Source organism: Saccostrea echinata, unplaced genomic scaffold (assembly GCF_033153115.1).
Source record: "Saccostrea echinata isolate AGI-Se365-2 ecotype Australia unplaced genomic scaffold, CSIRO_AGI_Sech_v1 ptg000033l, whole genome shotgun sequence".
NCBI lineage: Eukaryota > Metazoa > Mollusca > Bivalvia > Ostreida > Ostreidae > Saccostrea > Saccostrea echinata.
This window is the reverse complement of record NW_026889782.1, coordinates 18,534,091-18,556,546: the sequence shown is the minus strand read 5'-3', so window position 1 is coordinate 18,556,546 and position 22,456 is coordinate 18,534,091. Positions and strand designations below refer to the sequence as shown.

Sequence of the window (22,456 nt, the reverse complement as noted above, 5' to 3'; positions counted from 1 at the left end):
ACATGATCCCACCTCTGATGTTTTAGAGGTCCGTGTTTGCTCTGCTCCAAAATTTGTATTCTTTAATGGACTTCTGAGCTCGAATACTGTTCGTTAACTCCACATATTTCACTGACAAGTTTTATCCTTTGTGCATCAGCCAGTTTGTGGGTTTCAAGTCTTATCGCCAATATCTCTGCCTCATTAATGTCATTAATATCCGGATCAGGAAGTGCATATATATAAAGTGATCTAATGACAGAACGTTTATCAAGTTGGAATCGACAGCGGGGTATGCTTGCCAAGTTAATTTCGTAAGAGATTGTGCAAACTCAGACACCCTTAGTTTATGTTTTCAACTTTGCTCTGAACATTTAATATCGTTCAACTGAACCATAACGCCTTTGGGGAATTTTGATTAAGGAATCAAAATCTCTTCGCTGAATTTCACTAAGTTCACTTAAAAGTGCACGAGCCCCTCCAACTAAACTGCTGGCTAAGTTAAGTGATTTTACCCTGTAAATCTAACCATATAAATCAACCTCAACCAAGTTTTCAAACTGGGCTAGATATTCTCCAAAATCTAATGACCCATCAAATGTAGGGAGCTTGATAGGTACAATAGGTTTGGAATTGAAAGGGGAGGTAATTATATTTTCATTGTAATTTAGCTCCCTTGCAGGAATATTTATATGACTGATGCTTTTCCCAGCCCCAATGACAGGGGACTGATCATGAAAACCCAAAGACTTCCTACACCCATGCATTTGATATCTGAATTCATTATCTTTGGAGGTCCCCTTTTGTTTTAACTTATCTTCTTTTTCTTGTAATTTACGAGAATATCGTCTTATGTTTGACAATTGTTCATCTATGTCTAGTCTCATGTTTAAGACTTCTTTGTTCATAGTTTCAACAACTCTTGATATTTGTTCATAGTTTCAACAACTCTTGATATAAGTTCATTTATATTTTCAGCCATGTCATAACCTGATTTATGTTTGGGAGAAGAGGTACCTGACCGTTGATACTCCGAGTCTCATCACAAGTGATGTAATCATCGAGATCGCGGGACCTGCACCCATTCTCCCCAGAGGCTTCAAATTGGCTGTCTTTATTTAACATTTTGACTTTTTGTTATTGCTACACAAATTTTATGTATTTATATATGATGTCAACAAAAAAGACAAGTCAATATCTTAAGATCCTGATGTAAACTTTCCATCAACCAGAATAAAAGGAAGACTTTATCCCACTTTTGACACCAATTGTTACGACTTACAGCTGTCTGTGTTTAGCGGCGTAACATTGTTGGGCTCCTTAATCTGAAAGTTGAACAAAGACAACAGGGTGTAATTAATTTTATATTTGATTACATTTTATTCACATAAATATACACAAAACTCTTCTTTGGCTCAGCAGTCTGCATCTGAAATAAAAGTAAATCAACCACCTTTTCCACCAAACGTTAGCTCTTAAACCACCCTTGAATAAGTCCTTTAGTAAACATGAATAGACCTAATATCTTAAGGTCTGAGATAATAGATTGAACCAGTGATTTCTTCACCAGGAAGTATAAAATATCGAAGGGTACAGCAAACAACTATTTGTATAGGGACAAAAAGGTATGCTAATTTCTCAGCAAAATTTAATACAATGCACCATGCATATGCTACTAACGTTGTCAGAAATTATAAATATCAAGTTTGGTCACTTCTTGTGCCTGAGTCAATAGTACATGTAATCAACAACGGTGAGTTCAGACCCTACTTGTATCAGAGTAAAATTGTAAAATGCAGAAACAAATAATAAAGCAGTCAAAAGTTGCTAACAAATTTAGTATTAGATAGGGTTTATTATAATTACCCATCTATATTCTTAAGTACCATGCTCTGCGAGCGTCATTATCCAGTTAGCCTCAGTGCAGAACCTTTCTGTAGGTGAGACTGCAGACGTCTGTCTGTCAGAGCCCGCGGAGCTCGTATTTATACCAGTTAAACCTTCTATGACGTCCAATGTATGACGATTTGGCGCCATAACTTAAAATAGCCAGGAACTTCGGGTGCAGTTAATTTATTGTACTCGTCCGAGGTGTTCCGAATGTACTTTACAGCTTTTACCGCTTAATATGGAAACTGAATGTAATCTTAAGGTTTTATCTAAATGATCAGTGACTGGGCCATCATTAAAAATATCTTTGTCTCCCCTAACCCGACCTTAAAATCTCAAGTTGGGTAGGTAGGTAGGCAAGTAATTTTTTTCTTACAGCAGGTTTGAAAATACATTCTTAAAATTGATTTAAAAATACCTTTATGGATACGAAAAGTACAAAAGAAAGAGATTTTAAACAGAATATAAAAAAAATGCAATTTCAAAAGCAAGTTTTATGGTAAATTAATTCACAGCTATTATTCAATAAAATTTGTGAAATATCTCACGCCATGTAGTGTAAATTTATTGAAATCGAATATTTACAAATAGACAAGATTCTTAGATACTCACCGGTCGGATATCCGAGTATATTTTTCAAACCTAGCTACTACCAGCTTCCAGTGCTTACGTATACACTGTACACAGGCAAAATTTAAGTAAGGAGGTAAATTCTAAATCACAGGTTCAAATTCCAATGCGGGAAGTAGAGACTGGTCCTTCAAATGAGACCGTAAAAACCTAGGTCCAATGTCGCAATAGATGCTTTCACGAAAAAGATTCCTCGCTGCTAAATGGTCATATGTGCCGAGAACAAGTCAAAATTTGGTACCCTCAATCAGGCAAATATTAAATTTGTCCTCCCAACAGTTCTCAAAGGGATTTACAGCAAGGAAATAACCAATCTTCAAGAGCATAATTAAAGAAAAATACAATGGACGTCTCAGGAAGCTGTACCATAAAATCACTTTTAAAGATTTCAAAACTATTTGGAAAGCGTATAAAAACAATATTTAATTGAATCAAACCATATCTAAAAATGCCATAACGAATGTTTTAGTCACGAAATTTATTCCATCAATAAAAGGAATTAAGAAACAACGTTTGAATTAATATATTCATCTGGATGAAATATGCAGACATATTTACAACCGCTCCTGTGGTCCCATATACATGTAGTAAATATAGGAACATAGATAAACTGTTTTTTAAATCAAAACTCAAATGAAATAAAATTCAGTGAAATTGATTGTAGTGTACACAAGATGGGCCCCTCATCTGCTCATGAGGCGGGCCTTACTATGCTTTAAGTTTAAAAAGATACGTTTGTAAAATACTACAGAAACACTCAACATTAGTTGAACTATTTCAAGAATGTAGGATTCTAATAAGTTAAAGACAGATAATAAGGTTGATACGTCGCCGTTGTTTTATGAAACGAACTAACCCTCTGTGATCACATGTTGTTGGAGCATTTTGTTTCAAACAAACGCTTGAAAATCATAGTAGAGCAAAATCAGCCGTTCTGACAAAAAATATTTTGATGAAATTGTATTTAATTAAGTTGATAAACAAAAAAAAATATTTGAATAATCTTATTTAAACGCTCTAACCACTGCGCCACGCGGGCGACCCCTCATCATCGTAACTCTGCACTTAGTTGAAGGATTACAAAAAACTAGCACTTTTTCACTAAAAAATTATTAGAACACCCCCCCCCCCCCCCCCCGGACAAACACTAAAACCTCTGACCCTGGGAGCACAAGTTTTAAAACTTTTGTAAGAAGCAACCTTGTTCATCATAACTATGCACTTTGTATTCCTGCTCAACACTAAGGAGCAGACAATATTATTTAACAGAATTAATTTTCGCTATGCAATCAATAGAGCCCCCATCGCCCGCGTGGCGCAGTGGTTAGAGTCCAGGAGTCATTAATTTGGGTGGTTTAAGCCCAACCCCTCAGGCCCCAGTGGGGCAGTGACCATGAAGTTACAATTCTTGTTCCCCTTCACCCAAAGATGCTATATGCCAAAATTAGTTGAAGTTGGTCTAGCGGTTGAAGAGAAGAAGTTGAAAATGTTCAAATGTTAATGCGCGACGGACGACGCACGACGACAGACAAAAAAGGATGGCAGTGGTCACCTGAGTGACTCAGGTGACCTCAAAAAGGAAACATTTAAAAAATTCATCTTTTTTTTGTAGTCTGCTAGATTTCGTTGATATATATGCTAATTTGACAAGTTAATTCAAATTCTATCTGTGAATAACTGTGAATAACTAGTCGGATGGAGTGTATGACAACCATAGACGATTATTACAATATTTCTATTAGAACAATTTCAAACATTTGCTCGCGTATCATCAGATTTAACGGAGATTTAACGGCTCCGATAAATCGCCATGTTTGATCTTAGTTATATACGTGTTTGAATAATATGCTTGTACGCAAATCACAAATAATCTAGGTTAGTAGAGCGTTTTCTTAAAAACTGAAAGTACAAAAATATATAACTGAAATGTAATTATGTTCTGGAAAAAAAATCGTTCGCCATGTGGGCGACCAGATTTTTAATATCTAATCGCCCACAGCAAATTTTACCCACAACCCGTAATCACATGCCACCTCAAATTCTTTCCATTTTTTTTTATTGAGAATTAATTGACAATAACGTGAATAAGATATACAAACAAGTCACAGATATTAAAAAAAAACAATAAAATTCCATCCATTTATATTATTCATAATCGAATAAACAGATCATGTCCTGCGTTTTCATTTCTCAAAACTTGTTCTCGATAGCTTTGACTATTCATTTTATATATATACTCATGAGACGAGTTTTATGTACGTTAATGTTAATTATTATAAATGATAACTGTATACATGCTCAAAATTTGTTATCCATTTGTGTGGAATATTCTTCTGAACTATGTAATTACACCGCGAAGTATTGCTAGATAAACGAGGTAAGTTATTGACAAACAAGTTGATGAAACAATATGAACAGTCTCGTTTAAAGTCGTCATTTCCTAAGATCTATGGTGGATACCTTTTCAGCAAATACAATCTCATCATTAAGTCAAATGCTGACTGGCGTTTCTCATACTAATTGTTAGGCCAATTATTTTCACACTGAATTGTTTACGGATTTTAACGTTATTTCCCGATCATGACGAGTATCACACGGCGGGTGTGACCAATTGACAGGAGATGCTCACTCCTCCATGGTACCTGATTCCACCCCCGATGTTTTAGAGGTCCGTGTTTTTGCTCTTCTCCTGATTTGTTTTATTTAAATGGAATTTTAAGCTTGAATATTCCTCATTATCTCCATATTTTCATTAGAATAGATTTTTTTTAAATTTAGTGTATGTCTGCAACTAAAGATATTTCATGTCTTCAGCGTATAATTTTTTAAAAATTGTTTTTTTTTTTTTGCTTCATGAGTATGTCTTTAAAAGACAGACTATAAAATGTTGACACTATATGCCTCTGCTAGAGAGAAAAACATGCCATGTAGTTCCATCTCTTCTTCATTTGAAAGTTTTTACTGATTTTAGCATCAAATATCGGGAAATATGTTGATTTAATGACCAATGAGTAGTGATCGTCAAAGGTTAGTCAGAAAAAGTAATCTTTTCTTATTTATGAATTAATTTGAGAAAGACTGCAAAACCAGATTTAAAGCGACAGTACAGCTGCAAAACGCGTGCTTTTTTCATTCAAATTTACCCAATATATCATTAAGTAATAAGGTATATAGTTGAAGTCAGCAGTTTGAGAAACAAATATTCTCTCCTCATACAAAGTTAACGTAATTAGAATCTGCCGGAAAGTCACGGGTCGTACAAACTAGAGCAATCTTAGGTCTGTTTATTTGTACCACGTGAATTCTAAAATGGCACGTGCCTACACTGTAGAGTTCACAATTATAATAGAATATGAGGTAAACGTAATTCTCAAAAGCAAAATATAATAACTTTCCGAAAAATTAACAACCGTGAACATTTTAGTCTGCATTCAGACGAATTTAAGAGAATTATAAGTACAAATGTTGACGTTTTGTGTATTGGGGTCCGAGATTCGGAGAAAGGAAAAAGCAAGTTATCGCGGCAAAACGTCAAATAAATATTTTTTGCGCAGTTCCACTAAAATTTGCACTTCAAATGGCAACAATTTTTATATATCATAGGTACATTTTTATGTTGAGTTTACACTGATTTTTTTTCTTTGAAAGCCATGGAGATATGAGAAATGATAATATGTATCAACAAACCTGTAGAGTTGAACCTTCGCGAGCCCAGCGTGAGTGTCGCCGAGATCCCGTTTCTTCTTCATCCAATGTTTATATTAATCCCACAACTAAATTTTAGTCAGGAAAGGTGCTTTTTCAAGCTCTATTTTCAGTTTCTTTTTTTTTTCTTCTTGGTCGACTTTGTCAGTGTAGCAGGCCTACGGGGATACCTTCTCTTACCATGCTGTTTTGTTTATGAAAACTATGCATGCGTGTATAGCATGGAATGTGGAACCCCGAACACGTTGCAATGTGGATATTTATGGTCCATAAATAATTATTAATTTTAATGAAATAATCAAAATTATTTAATTATGAAACTTGTAATTTTCTGAAAGTGCATAAATATATGAGTAGTAAGAAAATTCCAAATCCTATTGGAAAATTTTATTAAGTCTGTTTTTTGATGAGATGTGCCGTACTGTCACTTTAAAAAAATGAATAAGGTACTTAACAGTGTGCTTTCTTTATATTCAACAGGGAAGAAAGAACAATATTTATGTCAGAATGTGTTAAACGCACTGATTTTATAGCATTCTTTTGCTGTATATTCCAATGACTTGAATAAATTTATCCAAGTGTGACGTCGAAAATGGTGATATTTCGGCGCTTGTCGTTTGTTGTAGGTTACAAATTCGTCTAATCAATATGTGAACCAGTTCATTTTACATTGCTGTCAAAATGAAAGACGTATTGCATGCATCAAAGCCATATCCGGATTGGCAATGAAAAATAAACCTGCGTAAAGGCATGGTAAAGAAGAACTCGCGATCTATTTACATATGTATATTTTGTACAGTGCAAATGGGTACAAACTGCTTTCGTATGAATGCGTATTAATTTTTCATTCTATACTTGTAATAAAATATTGCAATATATTTAAATCAGGCGCGGATCAAGGGGGTCCACCTCAGTCAAAAAAAAATTTCTAACCCAAAAATTCTTTCACGAGCAAAAATAAAAAAAAAACAACAAAAAACGAAAACAAAAAAAAAAAAACAACGTAAAATCCATTTCCAACACGTGAACCTCACCTCCGTGATGGTGATAGTGGGGTCCACTTTTTTTTTTTTTTTGAGGGGGGGGGGGCAAAGTCATTTTTATTTGCATCAGTGTATGCTTTAGTAGCTCTGCAAATTCCAGGGGGGGGGGGGGCATTCCGGACCCCGACCTTCGGATGTAACCGTATAAACCGAGGTCCGGTGTCGCAGTAAGTGCTGGCACGAAAAAGATCCCTCACTGCTCAATGGCCCTGAATGCCGAGTATAGGTCAAAATTTGTAGCTCTCCATCGGCAAGTGGTGGCGTCTCCATATGAGTGAAAAATGCTCGAGAGGGACGTTAAACAACAATAAACAAACAAACAATGTTGAATATATTTAAGAAATAAGGTATCATTTTAAAAGTTTTATCGGAATGTAAATACGGGTTGGTCATGTGATCAAATCCCGTAAAGCCCGAAGGGCTTTATGGTAGATTTGATCACATGCCAACTCGTATGATACATTATTACTTATATTTACATTTGTGACTGATTTATTACAAATAGTAAGGTACTAAAGTTTTAAACCCATAAGTGATTTATTTTTTTTTTCAAAACTCAACGGTATAAATTGAACGTGTTGGAACACGTCGATCACTTATGACGTCACTATGAAATTACGTAGATCGTTTATGACTGAACAATCAATTTATGATCACATGACGAACGTGTTTTACACAGATGTAAAAACGCCTTGTTCAAATAGTGTTATACAAGGGAAAACATTTGCAATGTAAATATTAACTCTTATTCAATGGAATGGTAAAATTATATTTTTTACGTTTATTATGTAGTAAAATAAAAAATTACATCTATTAATTACAATTTATTCTCATTACCAAAAAAATTACATGTTTTTGTTACGCAGTTGAAAGAGTAAGCAATATGAAAAGTTACTGAAGTTTTCCTCTTAATAATATACTTCAGTTAAGGTATAGAACTACAAGAACTATATCAATTAATCATATATTAAAAAATAGTAATATAATACACATATACATGAGATTAAAGTCATTTTGACATTTCCCCTCTCAGAGATTTATTTGTCCCTATCCTTAACAAGATTCACCAAACATTAAAACGAAATCATAAACAATAAATTCTTATAAAGGACAGATAAACACATTTATGTTTATGAACTTTAGTACTTTTATGAACACAGATGTTATCGATGTAAGATGGAGATATGACAACTTTTATATTTCAAATCAAATCATATTTTAGGTTCTTTCTTCCAGATTTTTTTTCCACAATGTTATACACACTTTCATAAGAGAATGTAATCATTGGTTGCTGTAAATATTTTCCTCTGATGTTTCCTCTTGTGTGTGGATGTAGTCCAGAACAACATTGTAGATCATCATGTACTCCTCCTAAAAAAACAACAGAAATCATAAACAGGTCTGAAAGTGACAAACATTTATTATTGCAGAAAGTAATATCACATAGAAAACTAGTGCTAATTGTAACGGGAACCGTTACAGATGTTCCCCAAACGGCTCCCCAAATCCCTTATGATGCCCCATTTTCTACAAGCTTCAATAAATTAGACAATACTTTTGTAATATAGATGGACACTTCATTTTTAAGGGTATTTCATTGGAAAACTACTCCGATATAGCCATATGGGTATTAGCCAATCAAATTTCAGCGCATGTGCTTGCACATGTTTTCTACATTTTTCACTTTAATTTTCTTATAGTGTCTCACAATACATACAGTTGTGTTAAATATTAAAGAATTTCATTGAAAAATAAGAGAGATGTAACCCTTTAAGTATTAGCCAATCAGAATTCAGCATACGCACATGCAGGTCCTTGCATTCAATTTTGATAGTATTATAATGTAGGAGCTCTATGTGCCTATCCATGTCATAATGTCATAAATTTCATCCTGTTTTGTTGAAAACCAAGGGAGTTATAGACATTTAAAGTTTCAACCAATCAGATTGCAGCACACCTGCATGCGCGTGTTTTCAAGAAATTTCCTATATAACATGTTGTAGCACCTTATAATATATACTTATATTCTAAATTTCAAAGTATTTTGTCAAAAAACAAGGAAATTATTGAGATTTTTGTATCAGCCAATCAGAGAAGAGCGCACGTGCATGCGCGTGAGTTCACGCTAATTTGACCATGTTATCTTGTCTAGAATACTAATGTATCTTTATATTTTGAGTTTCAAAGCAATTCATCAAGAAATATCAAAGTTACGGCTTCATCAAGTATATCAGTCATTTCACTCATTGCACGCGCGCGCACGTGCATGCATGTGCGCGCAAAATGACCTTCGTTCCGAACACCTACACAACATGCCTATTAACCCTAAAAAGGTTTCATGTCAATCGGATGAGTGGTTCTATGAGAACACTCGCGGACAAAAAAGTACCGGAGAAGAAAGTAGAAAAAAAGAATAATAATAATAATAATAATAATAATAATAAGAAACAGAGTAAAAACAATATGTTCCCAAACTTCGTTTGGGGAACATAATTATTGATTAATTGCATCAAATGTATGGATGAGATGAATTTATGATAGACATTACCATAGTAGAGCACAGTTCTGGACGTCTTATCTGTAACTGTTGGACAGCAGAGAAAATGTCCACCTCCCCGTCCATAGACAACTGTTGTAGTGTGTTATATACAGCACAAAATACACCACACAGGGCTGATCCATCACTGGTAATGAAAATAACATTAATATCCATAGACAACTGCCAAATACATGTATATTACACACATCTCATTTGAAATTCAAATATCAATGCAGGGTACAGATTTGCTTTAGAAATAGATGAAATTGTGTGTTTCCTTTAAAAAATAGACACTGAAAGTAAGTTACCAGGAAGGTCATATAATTTCCATTGCAAATGTCAAAAAGCATCAATTCGTTATTCCATTAGATGAATGTATGCTAATAGTTCTTTCAAATCAAGCGAGTCCTCGCCCAGGCAACCATGAGTTTGTTAAGATAGAATGGACACAAAACCAATAATTTAAAAAAAATGATTTGTGAAGAATCAGAATTCTGTTTAGGTCATATTGTGTTATTCTGCTATATTTAAATCAGTTACTTTCATGTATTTTAACGCTTTATCTTCTTTATTACCTGCTGACTACTGTAATGGGACCCTCGGTTTCACTTTGAAGTGCACAGGAAACCAAATGTAACATTTGCATTGTCACCTGAGAGTTTTCTGTTATTTTCAAGCTATCTTTTGGCTGTATAATGGTCACCGAGCATCCTTCATCATTCGCCTGGTTTACAAAATGAAGCAAAAATTGCATAGAACAGTCCAGTACATTACGAAAAACTGTAATATTACAATTTTCCATAATATAGTCTAAGTACAGTACCAACCACACCCAACCTGACACCAAAGCAGTCCCAGAAAGCAGTCCCCGGAACCGCTGTGGGACTGCTCTGGGACCGCTATGGCACTGCTCTGGGACTGCTGTGGGACTGCTCTAGAAAGCAGACACAGCAGTCCCAGCAGTCCTTGGGACTGCTTTGTTCACTCATGCGTGAAAAAGGTTCTGAGTGACATGATAGCTCCGCCCCTTTTGTATTCTGAATTTGCAGCTCCTTGTTGTTGTTTTGTTTACCTTCTGCAGAGAGGTGTTTAAGATAAAGGCAAATATTAAAAAAAACAAGTATTAATTTCTTACAAAAATTAAATAGAGATAGTTATACATGTAATTACTAAATGTCATCAGAGGGCTGTAAGTTTACACTATTGTAGTCTAGAATTAATTTTAAGAAAATAAAAGTAGTTAAAAAGGGAAGTCAGGGGATGATTTTTATCCTTTAAATTAAACTTCAAAACAGGTGTTTGAAAAAAAAATTATCTAGGCCTATTTAATAAATTAATGCTGTCAAATTACATATGTACTCAAAGTTTGCATTAGCACTATTTTAAAAAAACAAACAAACTTGTCATTTCAGTAAGATACATGTATTCAGAGGAACGTATTGTACTGGATTTTTTTCTTAATTGAAAAAGCTAATACCATGCTTAAACAAGAGGCCCAAGGGCCTTAACGGTCACCTGAGTATGTTACAATAATTTGCATTATGCATAGAGTATAAAATGAACTGAAAGGTGAAGCTTTGTTGCCCAAAAGAAAAAAAAATAGGGTGATCATGGTCAACAAAATAATTGGTCTTAATATTCATTAACAGTTCATAAATTAGGTTCTAATCTGTTCCCCATTTATCACTATCACCATACAGTATATTAACAAATTATCAATGCTTCTGTACTATTTTAATCCCTTGTTGAAATCTCTTACATTGGCCTCTCTTGGTCTTTGATGAACATTTAATAAGACAAGTTATTTTTGTCTAATTTTTATTTATCTACTACTTACAAGTCTACCTGATCATTAAAACAATGAAAGTACTTTTTGTATTATACAATAAAAGTTTTTGCATAATTCTCTTATTCTATTTACCTTTCAAGTACATTATTAACAGTGATAAATTATCAAAAGTAAATGGCAAAGGGGAATAACTCCTCTCAGTAGAATACAAACTAATAGAGCCCTGGCCAGGACCAGAACACTTGACCAAATGGTCCAGATGTTCAAAAATCTGGTAAAAATTCCCTTCCTTATAAATTTTTTTACTCTATTTGCCTCAGATATGCCCAGGTGCGGAGAAGATTTTTAAAGAAATAATGCATTTTTACTACAGATTCACTATATTATCAATAGACCCCCCCCCCTCAAAAAAAAAAAACAAAAAACACCAGAGCTTCTGACCCTGGGACCATAAGTGCTCATCATAACTAATCACTTTGTTTATCTGCTTAACACTAAGGAGCAAACAGGATTATTTAATAGAATTAATGCATTTTCGCTATATTATCAAGAGCCCCACCCTCACACCAGCACATCTGACCCAGGGGTCATGAAATTCACTACTCTGAAAGAAGCACTCCTGCTCATCATAACTATACACTTAGCTTCTTTGCTTTTTTAACCAGAAGCAGAAAAGAATATTTTCAAAGAAATTTTAATTTTTCACTTTATAATCAATAGAAGCCCCCTCACCCCCCCTCTCACCAGAACCCTCAAACCTGGGGTCATAAAATTCACAATTTTGGAAGAGGCATCCTTGCATACCATAACAATGTACTTAATCTGTTTAAACAATACCCAGGGGCAGAGAAGAAGATTTTCAAAGAAATAATTCACCTACACTATAGGATCTATATAGCCCCGCCCTAGCACCAGAACTCCTGTCCCCAGGGCCATGAATTTCACAATTTTGGAAAAGGTATCCTTGCTTAACATAACAATGTACTTAGTTTGTTTAAATAATACCCAGGTGCAGAGAAAAAGATTTTTAAAGAATTAAAACATTTTCACTTTATTATCAATAGAGCCCCGCCCTAACACCAGAACCTCTGATCCAGGGGCCACGAATTTCACAATTTTGGAAGAGGCATCCTTGATTATCATAACTATGTATTTAATTTGTTTCAATAATACCCAGGAGTAGAGAAGAAGATTTTCAAAGAATTAATGCATTTTCACTATATAATCAATAGAGCCCCGCCCTAACACCAGAACCCCTGCCCATGGGGCCATGAAATTCATAATTTTGGAAGAGGCACTCTTGCTCATCATAAATATGTACTTAGTTAATCAATTTAATACCCAGGAGCAGAGAAGAAGATTTTCAAAGAAATAATGCACCTTCACTATATGATCAATAGAGCCCCGCCCTAACACCAGAACCCCTGACCCTGGGGCCATGAATTTCACAATTTTGGTAGAGGACTCAATGCTTATTACAATGATGCCAACAGTTTGACTGCTTGATGTCCAGGAGTAAAGAAGAAGATTTTTAAAGATTGCATTCATTTTGGTGGTTTTAGCCCCACCCCTCAGGCCCCAGGGGGGCAGGGACCATGAAATTCACAAATTTTGTTCCCCTTCACCCATAGATGCTATATCAATAATTGTGTATAAATTTATTTCGGGATTAATTAATTTTGAACATAATCTGAGGGTTCCATTTGCGTGATTTACAGATGTACACTCGAACATTTAAATAATAAAACACTTAAAACTGAGAATCTAAAGATAATTAAATTGGGAAGTCATTGAAAATAATCATGACTGAAATATAATACTCTGCAATGTTTAACAAAGAATTTTTCAAAAGCCCCAATACTTAAGAAAAATGCATTCAGAGTATAGTATGGGAATCGGCCTTGCTCTATAATTATTATTATCTATTTAAAGCTAATTCTGGTATAAAATAAACAATTCAAGTTTAATTTTCTATACAAAAAAAAAATAAATATGAAAACCAATATCAATCACAAAAAATAAAGAAATTGGTTTATTTTGGTTAATAATTAATATACCAAATAATTGTGTTTAAATATTCATGTTATTAATAGGTGTGAACGTCTTCTTCATTCAATAAATATAATTTGTTTCTATACGCGTACTATATTTTCTTAACAGTTCAGAAATGACTGTCGCGTAAGAATTGTAAATATTTGTTGATACTACTCAGAAAGAATTGCTCATCAATTTCAACTGCCTTTTATATAGTTACATTGTTTATTGGTAATCTCATTCTGAGTAAGCTCCGCCCATTAAATTAATTAACCCCGCCCACTGGGACTGCTTTCTTGGACTGCTGGGACTGCTTTCTGGGACCGCTGGGACTGCTCTGGGACCGCTCTGGGACTGCTTTAGCAGTCCCCGGGACTGCTTTGTGTCAGGTTGGGTCTGGTTGGTACTGTAAGAGTTATCTCCCCCATTGTAAAAATAAATCTAATGCTTGATCAAATCTGCATCTAGCTCACAGCAGGACCAGTACTGTCACTTACTCTAAGAATAAGAAGTAAAGTAGATACCTTAGGAGTATCATGTATCTTATCTAAGCCTTAAGATTGGTTTTATACAAAATTATCAGCTGGATAATCATTAGTGCATTAGTTACAATAAGAAAGCACCATGATGGTCGGAGCAAAACTAGGAAGGACGGAGACATAAGACCAGTATTGGGTCACTGGGTCAACTTCAAACTATAGAAGAACATTAGTGCCAATCCCAGAAAAATTCTCTTTGGGAGATATTGACATCCAAAGTGTGCACTATGTCAAAGAAAGTGAAAAAAAAAGAATAATTTTGGAATATTTCTTACCGTGCACCATGAAAACAATTAAAACAGATGTTTGTAACCATAATATAGCATAATGAAACATTTGTAAGGCTTAATTTTAATATTTTGCACAACATTATCTATATTACAGTTTTCCGTAATATTACAATTTTTCATAATATATTATGAAAAATTGTAATATAAAATCTTATATTGCGGAAAACTGTAATATTACGGTTTTTCATAATGGACTGGAGTGTAGAAATATACAGCGAAGATTATTTTAGCAACAAAAATATCTGAAATCAGAAAAACTAATCTATTTTACCTTATCTGTTCCATATATAGTACCTACCCCATCTTGGATAATGCTGATTGTTGTACATTTAATATCTGTGACTTGCTCTTGTCCACAATTTACCGTGAATGGAGAGACGGTTTTTATACTATTGGCAGCGGGAAGCCATATCTTCGTCTATAAATCACAAAAATATCATGATAAACATTTTTTTCATTATCTATAAACATTCGCTGAACTGAAATCCAATACTAGGATTAATGTACTCACTGATTCCACTTTGGTTAGGGGATCCATACAAATGACTACGTCTGATTCGTGATCAGTGAGCAGGCGCAGAAAATCTACAGCTTCCTCTGGCGGGGGGTAGTGTGTTATTATGAATGCCTTGTTCTTAATGTAAGACTAAAGTCAAAATGAAAGCAAAAAAAGATATTTAAAGCGCAATATACGATGACGCAAAGGAAGAGTTTTAAGTCATTATGTATAGTTGGCGACATTAATTACAAATATGGTGTCAATTTTTCTGCATTGTAAATATTTGTTATTTCTTTACATTTATACTGATTATAATCTACTTCTTTTTTTCTACAATATCCATTAATTTGAAAAACTTTCATTCATATATCCAAGTGAAATTATCTCTATGTTCTTTTTTCCTAGTAAAAGGAAAATCATTACAACTGATAACTAAGCATAAAAAGTGATTTTTTTTAAAAGTTACATACAGGAAGTGTAATGGCATTGACGTAATTCCCGCGTTTTGGTACACTTGAGGACAGGAAGAGGCTATACTTGTCAACTAGAGAAGAGAAAACTTTATTCTGTACAAGTCACTGACTGGACTATGGCTCAAATGATTGTACACACACACACACACACACATATATATATATATATATATATATATATAAGTAAAGCAACACCTTTGCTTTCAACCTTGTGGAAATACTGTAATGGCGACGTTAAAAATATTTTTAATGATTAAGTTTACATGTGCACCTATCTTCTGTAAAATTTGAACAATTTTTTTTAAATAACCTTGACAACATCATTTGTTCTGATCAAGATAAGGAGGAATATTCTTTCATTTACACAGAGGAAAGGACATTCTCTTAATGCATTAGCATTGACTTATAGCCCTGGATGCATAATAAAATGCGACTTCCTATCATAAACTGTATGAAAAAGAAAACTTTAGTTTTTCTATCGTCAAGTTTTCATATTTACGCAATATTCCATTATAACGTTCATATGCAGAGTATAATCCAGGATGCGATGAAATAGGGGAGAGTCATTTTGGTGGTACAACATTTCCACAGTCACATAATCTAGCAGTTTAATCAAAGAACACCCTTCACTTTATGATCAGTTAATTTTTATGTAGTATTTTAATTTTTGAATTGATTGACTTACGTGGAAGAACAGATGATTTACTTTCGCCGCTTTCTAAAGCAAATTTGTAAGCCGCTTCTGTGTACGTTGGTCTCACTCTTAAGAGATTCTAAATATTTAATGTAAACTTTTTTTTATTTATTGACATATTGCGATACATGGAACCCAGTAACAAATGTATTAAAATAAGTTAATGTCAAGTTTGTCCCAGCATAAATATATATGAAATATGACGTATTTTGTCGCAATCTTTTCAAAATCATAATTTAAAAATGTACCTGGAACTCCTTTCTAAGTTCACTTTCATTGGCTGGTTTATCCAGTGTCATTAACTCAGCCTTTCTTATGAATTCAGGTTTGGTGTGTACACATGTTGGAGCTTTGAAAACGGCTTCAAGTGCGAGGAAAATAATCTTGTACTGCTCCTGAAGTATTCAAAAACCGAATCAGAGATTGACCTATTTCATGAATTAGCTACATGCATTGTAATGAGATATAATTTCCTTTATATTTAAAGGATGCGCTCTCGGGTATGAAGTATGATAAGGCTCCTTTTTTCATAATAATCCAAAACACAAATTATATTTTGTTTTGCAAGATTTAAATACTAGAGTTCCTTAAGTAGATTTGATATTCATATACAATGTATTTGTACAAGGTGTTTCGGAGTATATGATCTATTACAAACCGATAGAGAAATTGAATAGAATGATGTGTCTTTCATGCTTTTATAAATATACAATGTTTCGAATTCAGCAATTTTGCTTGGTATATGCGTTCGTTTCAATGCTTTCTCTTAAGACAAGGACATTTAAATGAAGTGCTTTTCACGTAATTTGACATAAATATGAAAGGAATCCTAAAACTTTTCTAAGTTATAAGATTGATTCATGTTGGCTTTAGATTGATTGATTGATTGTATGTTGTTTTACGTCCCATTCGAGAATTTTTCATTCATATAGAGACGTCACCATATACCAGTGAAGGGTTTCAAATTTTGACTTTCACTCGGCACTTACAGCCATTCAGCAGTGAGGGATTTTTATCGTGCCAACGCCTGCCGTGACACGGGGCCTCAGTTTTTATGGTCTCATCCGAAGGACCCGCAACTTTCGCTTCAAAGTGCCGAGCGCATGGCGAAGGAACAGTTGCTACCCATTTTTTTATCGACTTAGGTCAGTCGCGGCCGAGATTCGAACTCACGACCTCCCGGTCACGGAGCGAGCGCTCTACCGAGTTTGTTTTAGAAGAATGTTTTGTATTTAAAGTTATGGTTAAAATTAGCGATTTTTAGACCACTGTTATGGGGACAGATAAAACGAAACAACCTGTATCTGTAAATAAGATATTTACTTACATAAGTCTGAACCATGTTCATCCTGTTTTCTCTCATTTTCTTCACGTATTTCGCGATGTTGATTTTCCTTTCTGTTTTTCCCGCCTTGTATAAGGCGTCTAAAGCAATATAAGTACCAGTGCGCCCTATTCCTGCGCTGAGGTCATTAGAGTTAAACAAAAAAACAATATTAAACGGTGTTCACTTTTCAAAGATACTTTAGCATCTATTCCAAAAGGTTAAAATAGGCAAGCTCTTTTTTTCTAGCTTGATGACTTAAAGAAGAGCCATAAAATCTTTCTAGAATTACAAGAATTATAAGCACTCACTTAGAAATTTCAAAGAAGCTTTTTTTTCTTCAGCACGAAATAAATGAACGATATACAATATCAATTAAATTTTACCTGCAGTGTACTACTGTGGGACCAGTATTCTGTTGATCAGTTGTCCTTGTCACGTGATCATGAAAAATTACAAGACAGAGCTGTTCCGGTATCCCGTGGTCCGGCCAGGCAGTGTAGTGGTACTGGGTTACTATGCGAGATTTGTTATGCTGGTAATAAAGAAGGATATTCGGTACGTTTTTGCCATTAAACAATTGATGACGTCCATTCCTTACCAAGAAATGTAGCATGCATATTTAATAAATGCGTAATTTTCGTTTAAGCATGGATGGTTTTCAAGCTCTTTGAAAATGTAATTTATTATTGCTTCTATGCTTTGCAGTACTTCTCAACACTGTGAAGCGAAATCACTGAATTTCAATTTTGTTTATTTTAAATGTTTTTCTTTTATGTTGCTTTATGCAATACAGGTTTCTTCCATCATAAGATGCAAAGTATTTGACTTTTATAACATGAACATATAATTTGCAAACATCAATAGTACCAGACCGGTATTGATAATGAAAAAATGGTACACGTATGGATGATTTTTTTTTTAGTATGGACAGTTTGATCCCTTGTCTTATACGAAATAATTCCAGTAAGAGCTGTCAGTCCTTATAAAAAAATAACAGACATGTTTTGAATTATACATTTTTTATCTGATTGTGCAATTAGAACTTTTAAACATAATAAATAAGTACTTACCACTTTATGGGTTACTCTAAATCTCCTGATTGTATAGTTGGCGTAAGTTTGCTCCTCCTCCGCCAGCAAGGAGATAACACCCAATGTAGTAGATTGATACAGACTTGGCCAGTACTTGGAACATTTCGCCTTTTTAGAAAATGAAGAATTAGTTAAGATTGAATAATTGAATGGATTCTCATTTAACGTTCAGGCCCAAACGTCTCGAAAACGTTCAGGCCTAAACGTCTCGAAAGGCGATCTCTGGATATCATGGAGTTGGAAGTCCATATGATTCAGTCTTTATATGTATTTTAACCTCAGTATCTCGACCTCATTAATATCTATCGAAAATTGCAAAGTACTCCTGTGTGTCATCGAGTTCAAAAATAGCGAGGTTTAATTATTTTTTATAAGACTTCATCTCCGCAAAATTTTTACTTTAAATTTATTTCACTGCAAAATAAACAGTCATTTAATCACCTTGTTTCCTTCTTTGAGGTTGGTCAGCATTATTATTTGGTTAACGTTTTCCTGCCAAATCATGGTCCAGAAATCTTTAACTGTGTTCTGTCGAGGTCCTGTAAAAGAGAAGACAATTCTGTTTGTATGATCATATTACTATCGTTTAGATTTATATTGTGTTTATGAAGACAAGGAATGTAACAAAAAATAATCAGAACATTGGTACCTTGTGTTGCAATATACTGATTTGACTTGTCGATGCCCTGAAAATAACAGATGAAAAAAGTAATGATATATAACATGTATCGCTTTGCATTTGTTTCTTCTTTATGTAAGACACATAATTGATAGTAGAGAATCGGAATTGATTCTGCAGTTATGGTGAACTTGCGTTCAGTTACGGTTGTTGGACAAAAATAATCTGGACTTTTTTCAAAGACCTATCTAAATATATCTTCAATTAAAAAACTCGGTGATATTTAAACAGGAAGAAATCAGAATACATGTAATCACTTTTCTTTAGTATCAAAAATGCCCTTTATATTTATTATCCCTAAAGTATCAAAAATATCCTTCATAATAATTACATTGAATCGGACACAATTCTCTTTGAAACCACTTACGTCTACGTAATTTGCATTAATGTAGTCTGACTGGTTATTCAGTAGTTTGATTCTGGAATGGTCATCTGAAAGTACATGTATTCGTTATTTTCAGTTGTTGAAAATAAAGTACAATACATAATGCAGATCATTGGACTGTATGTATGCATATTTTAGATAGATTATCTTGATATTGATGTTCAAATATTGTCAACGTGTTATTCATAATAGATGCAATTTTCAGAATTTTTTATCACTCACAGGATGAAACTGCACCTTTCAGTCATCTGAATGATCAATGAAAGGTCTGGATATGTGACTGAATGGCAGAGCTCCGACTTCAGTCACCCTTCAGCAATCATTTAGCCACCTTTCAGTTAACTAAATTGCAGATGTTTCATTCTATTGTACTTTTAATTATATATATATATATATATATATATATATATATATATATATATATATATATATATATATATATATATATATATTCTTCTCTAGAATTATCATAAGAGAAGGCAGAACTTACATGGAAATGTGGTTTTGAATCTGTTTTTCGGTACGTTTTCTGGTTGTTTTCCAGCGTCGCATGGGTACTTCTCACCATATGGCATGGCCTTTTGAACAAATAAAAATCCTTGAATCAATAATAAGTCTTTCCTAAATTTCTTATTTTAAAGAGAAAATATATTTCCTTACCGCATACTCCCGCTTAAAGCCATCATCTTCATTTTTCCGTTTTTCCTTTATAGCGCTCCCCAATTTCTCTACCTCAATATCTGGAATTGTCTCCTCATTCATATAGAAATCTCCATATGGATTTTCTTCATGTATTTTCTCATCATTGTCGATTTCATCTTCACGTTCATTAATTTTTGTGTTCAATTCACGACTCTGTTTACCTTTACTTGGTGTAAGTTTGGTAACTTTTTTCTCCATGAACCGTGTAGTTTCTTCCGTGTTACTATAAATATTTGTGAAATTTGATGTTGTTTGCTCTGAGGTACCTTAATAGAAAGAAATAACAAAATTATGTATGACTGGTTCTTTTTAACTGAAATTAAGTCATGCTTCGTAAAATTATTTATAAAGTATAATTGGAAAAAAATGAAATTAACATGCATTGAACATCTTTTATATCCTTGACAATCAAATACATGTATATATCTCAATATTAACGATCGGAAAACAAAGATGGACATTCAATAATGTTAGACTTACTATGCACATTTGGTGTGACGTATTCCCTATCAGCACTGTCAACAATTGTTTGCTGGTCACTGTTTTTTGAAGTTCTTGATCTGCAATTAGAAAGACTCTTCATACTATTCACGATACCATTTATTTAAACAATTAAAAATATCAAAAGCGAAGAGGGAAAATTTCTTTCATACTTTTCAAAAGATAGATTTGGTTAAATTTCAATTACTTTAGTTATATGTATTTTTTTCAATAATTGTATACTACATACCGTCTGATTAAGATGACGGACAAGATTATAATTGACAGAACGATAACAGCAGCGAGGACTCCGCCAATGACTGGAATCGATGATGAATCCTCGCTTTCTTTTAACTATAAGATTAAAAAAATGCCAAGTTAACATTTCTGACGAACGGGCTCCCTTTAAGATTTAAAATTTATATGTTCCCATTCTGAAGAAAAAAAACTAACCTGTTCCGATTTTGGACACGAGATGGTTTCCGAGCTTTTATCGCTGCATGCTACGAGAAGGGAAAGGTTTTATTTACATTTTGCTGTGCTTTTAAAATCATAATTACAATCACATAATATGATTGAACAAATTTTAATTGACAATGTTAGTTCAATAAACAATTGTTTTCTTTATAATATTTTCACAAATTATTTGTTTATAATTTCATAATATACCTTAAATTCCTTAACATTAACAACAAACAATATAACCTACATATAGTTAATATTCAAAAGAAATTTGAATTACTGAGTAAATAATATCTATCAGTGTATTTGTAGTTGTCACTAATTGAAAGCTTATCTTATTATCTAAGATGAAACCTTTCCTTTTTCCTTTTTAACCGAGACATGTCTATTCTTAAATTTTTTTAACGGTTAACCAAAAATTGTTGAAAATGTGAGGAAGTTTAATGCAATTCAAATGATTCCTTACTTTCAACACAAAGGGATCCATCATATCGCACAGAACAACCATTCATGCATGAACTGTTGACATGGTGACATTGTGTTTCATTTATACAGTTACCGCACGTTTCATTGCATTTATCACCAAACGTTCTGTTATCACATTCTGGAAGGAAACAATTACTACGAATAATGATATTTAAAATTCGATTTTCTTTTTAATTATAAAAGTTCTTTCTTACTATAAAAAAGGGGGGAAAGGAAATGTTTTAGTTTGTGTTATACCAACACCTAATACATTATCAATTGTTTATTTTAAGATGGAAAACATTAACATCACCTTTAAATGAGCCAACATAAAGATTAAATTTTAGCTGTTTTCTTTTTGAAGACATTTTATCATATCTATGAAGTTATAAAAATTAAAATATGAAAAAATTAAATGATTTTTAATTTTCAAAACGCGATCGCTTATGAACTTTATTATTCTATGCAGATTTTTTTTTTTACATAGGGAAGATTGGATATTTAGATACGGTTTTATTCCAAGATCATTTTCCCGTCTATTTATCTAATGATAATAATCTAATCCCTGGTTTAAGAGCGACTCCCCGTTGGCTTTTTGAAAGGTATATTAAAACAATGAATCAAGTTCCCAGTTTCTCTTGACCACGATTTAAAAAAAACCCTCGGGAAATAGTCGGGAAACCGTAATAATATTACATGATAAAATAAGATGTAGATAGTACAAAAATAGGATTCACAAAATACTCAGAAAAAATTAAAAT

At 33.5% G+C, this 22,456-nt stretch overlaps 1 protein-coding gene across 1 annotated transcript in view; it reads right to left on the bottom strand.

The window, feature by feature from the left end:
- Window positions 1-8,466: 8,466 nt before the first annotated feature.
- Window positions 8,467-22,456, bottom strand: part of LOC133198222 (receptor-type tyrosine-protein phosphatase mu-like) — a 75,895-nt gene continuing 61,905 nt past the window's right edge. Inside the window, exons 8-27 of the mRNA XM_061334347.1 lie at window positions 21,697-21,834; window positions 21,222-21,271; window positions 21,019-21,122; window positions 20,769-20,848; window positions 20,247-20,554; window positions 20,077-20,164; window positions 19,569-19,633; window positions 19,172-19,208; window positions 18,964-19,061; window positions 18,502-18,630; window positions 17,815-17,963; window positions 17,432-17,567; window positions 16,353-16,499; window positions 16,096-16,183; window positions 15,408-15,481; window positions 14,950-15,084; window positions 14,737-14,856; window positions 10,362-10,510; window positions 9,796-9,931; window positions 8,467-8,618 (exon numbers count right to left, since the gene is read on the bottom strand). Coding sequence (XP_061190331.1) covers window positions 8,529-8,618; window positions 9,796-9,931; window positions 10,362-10,510; window positions 14,737-14,856; window positions 14,950-15,084; window positions 15,408-15,481; window positions 16,096-16,183; window positions 16,353-16,499; window positions 17,432-17,567; window positions 17,815-17,963; window positions 18,502-18,630; window positions 18,964-19,061; window positions 19,172-19,208; window positions 19,569-19,633; window positions 20,077-20,164; window positions 20,247-20,554; window positions 20,769-20,848; window positions 21,019-21,122; window positions 21,222-21,271; window positions 21,697-21,834 — 2,321 coding nt within the window. The 3' untranslated portion in view covers window positions 8,467-8,528. The remainder of the gene's footprint in view (window positions 8,619-9,795; window positions 9,932-10,361; window positions 10,511-14,736; window positions 14,857-14,949; window positions 15,085-15,407; window positions 15,482-16,095; window positions 16,184-16,352; window positions 16,500-17,431; window positions 17,568-17,814; window positions 17,964-18,501; window positions 18,631-18,963; window positions 19,062-19,171; window positions 19,209-19,568; window positions 19,634-20,076; window positions 20,165-20,246; window positions 20,555-20,768; window positions 20,849-21,018; window positions 21,123-21,221; window positions 21,272-21,696; window positions 21,835-22,456) is intronic.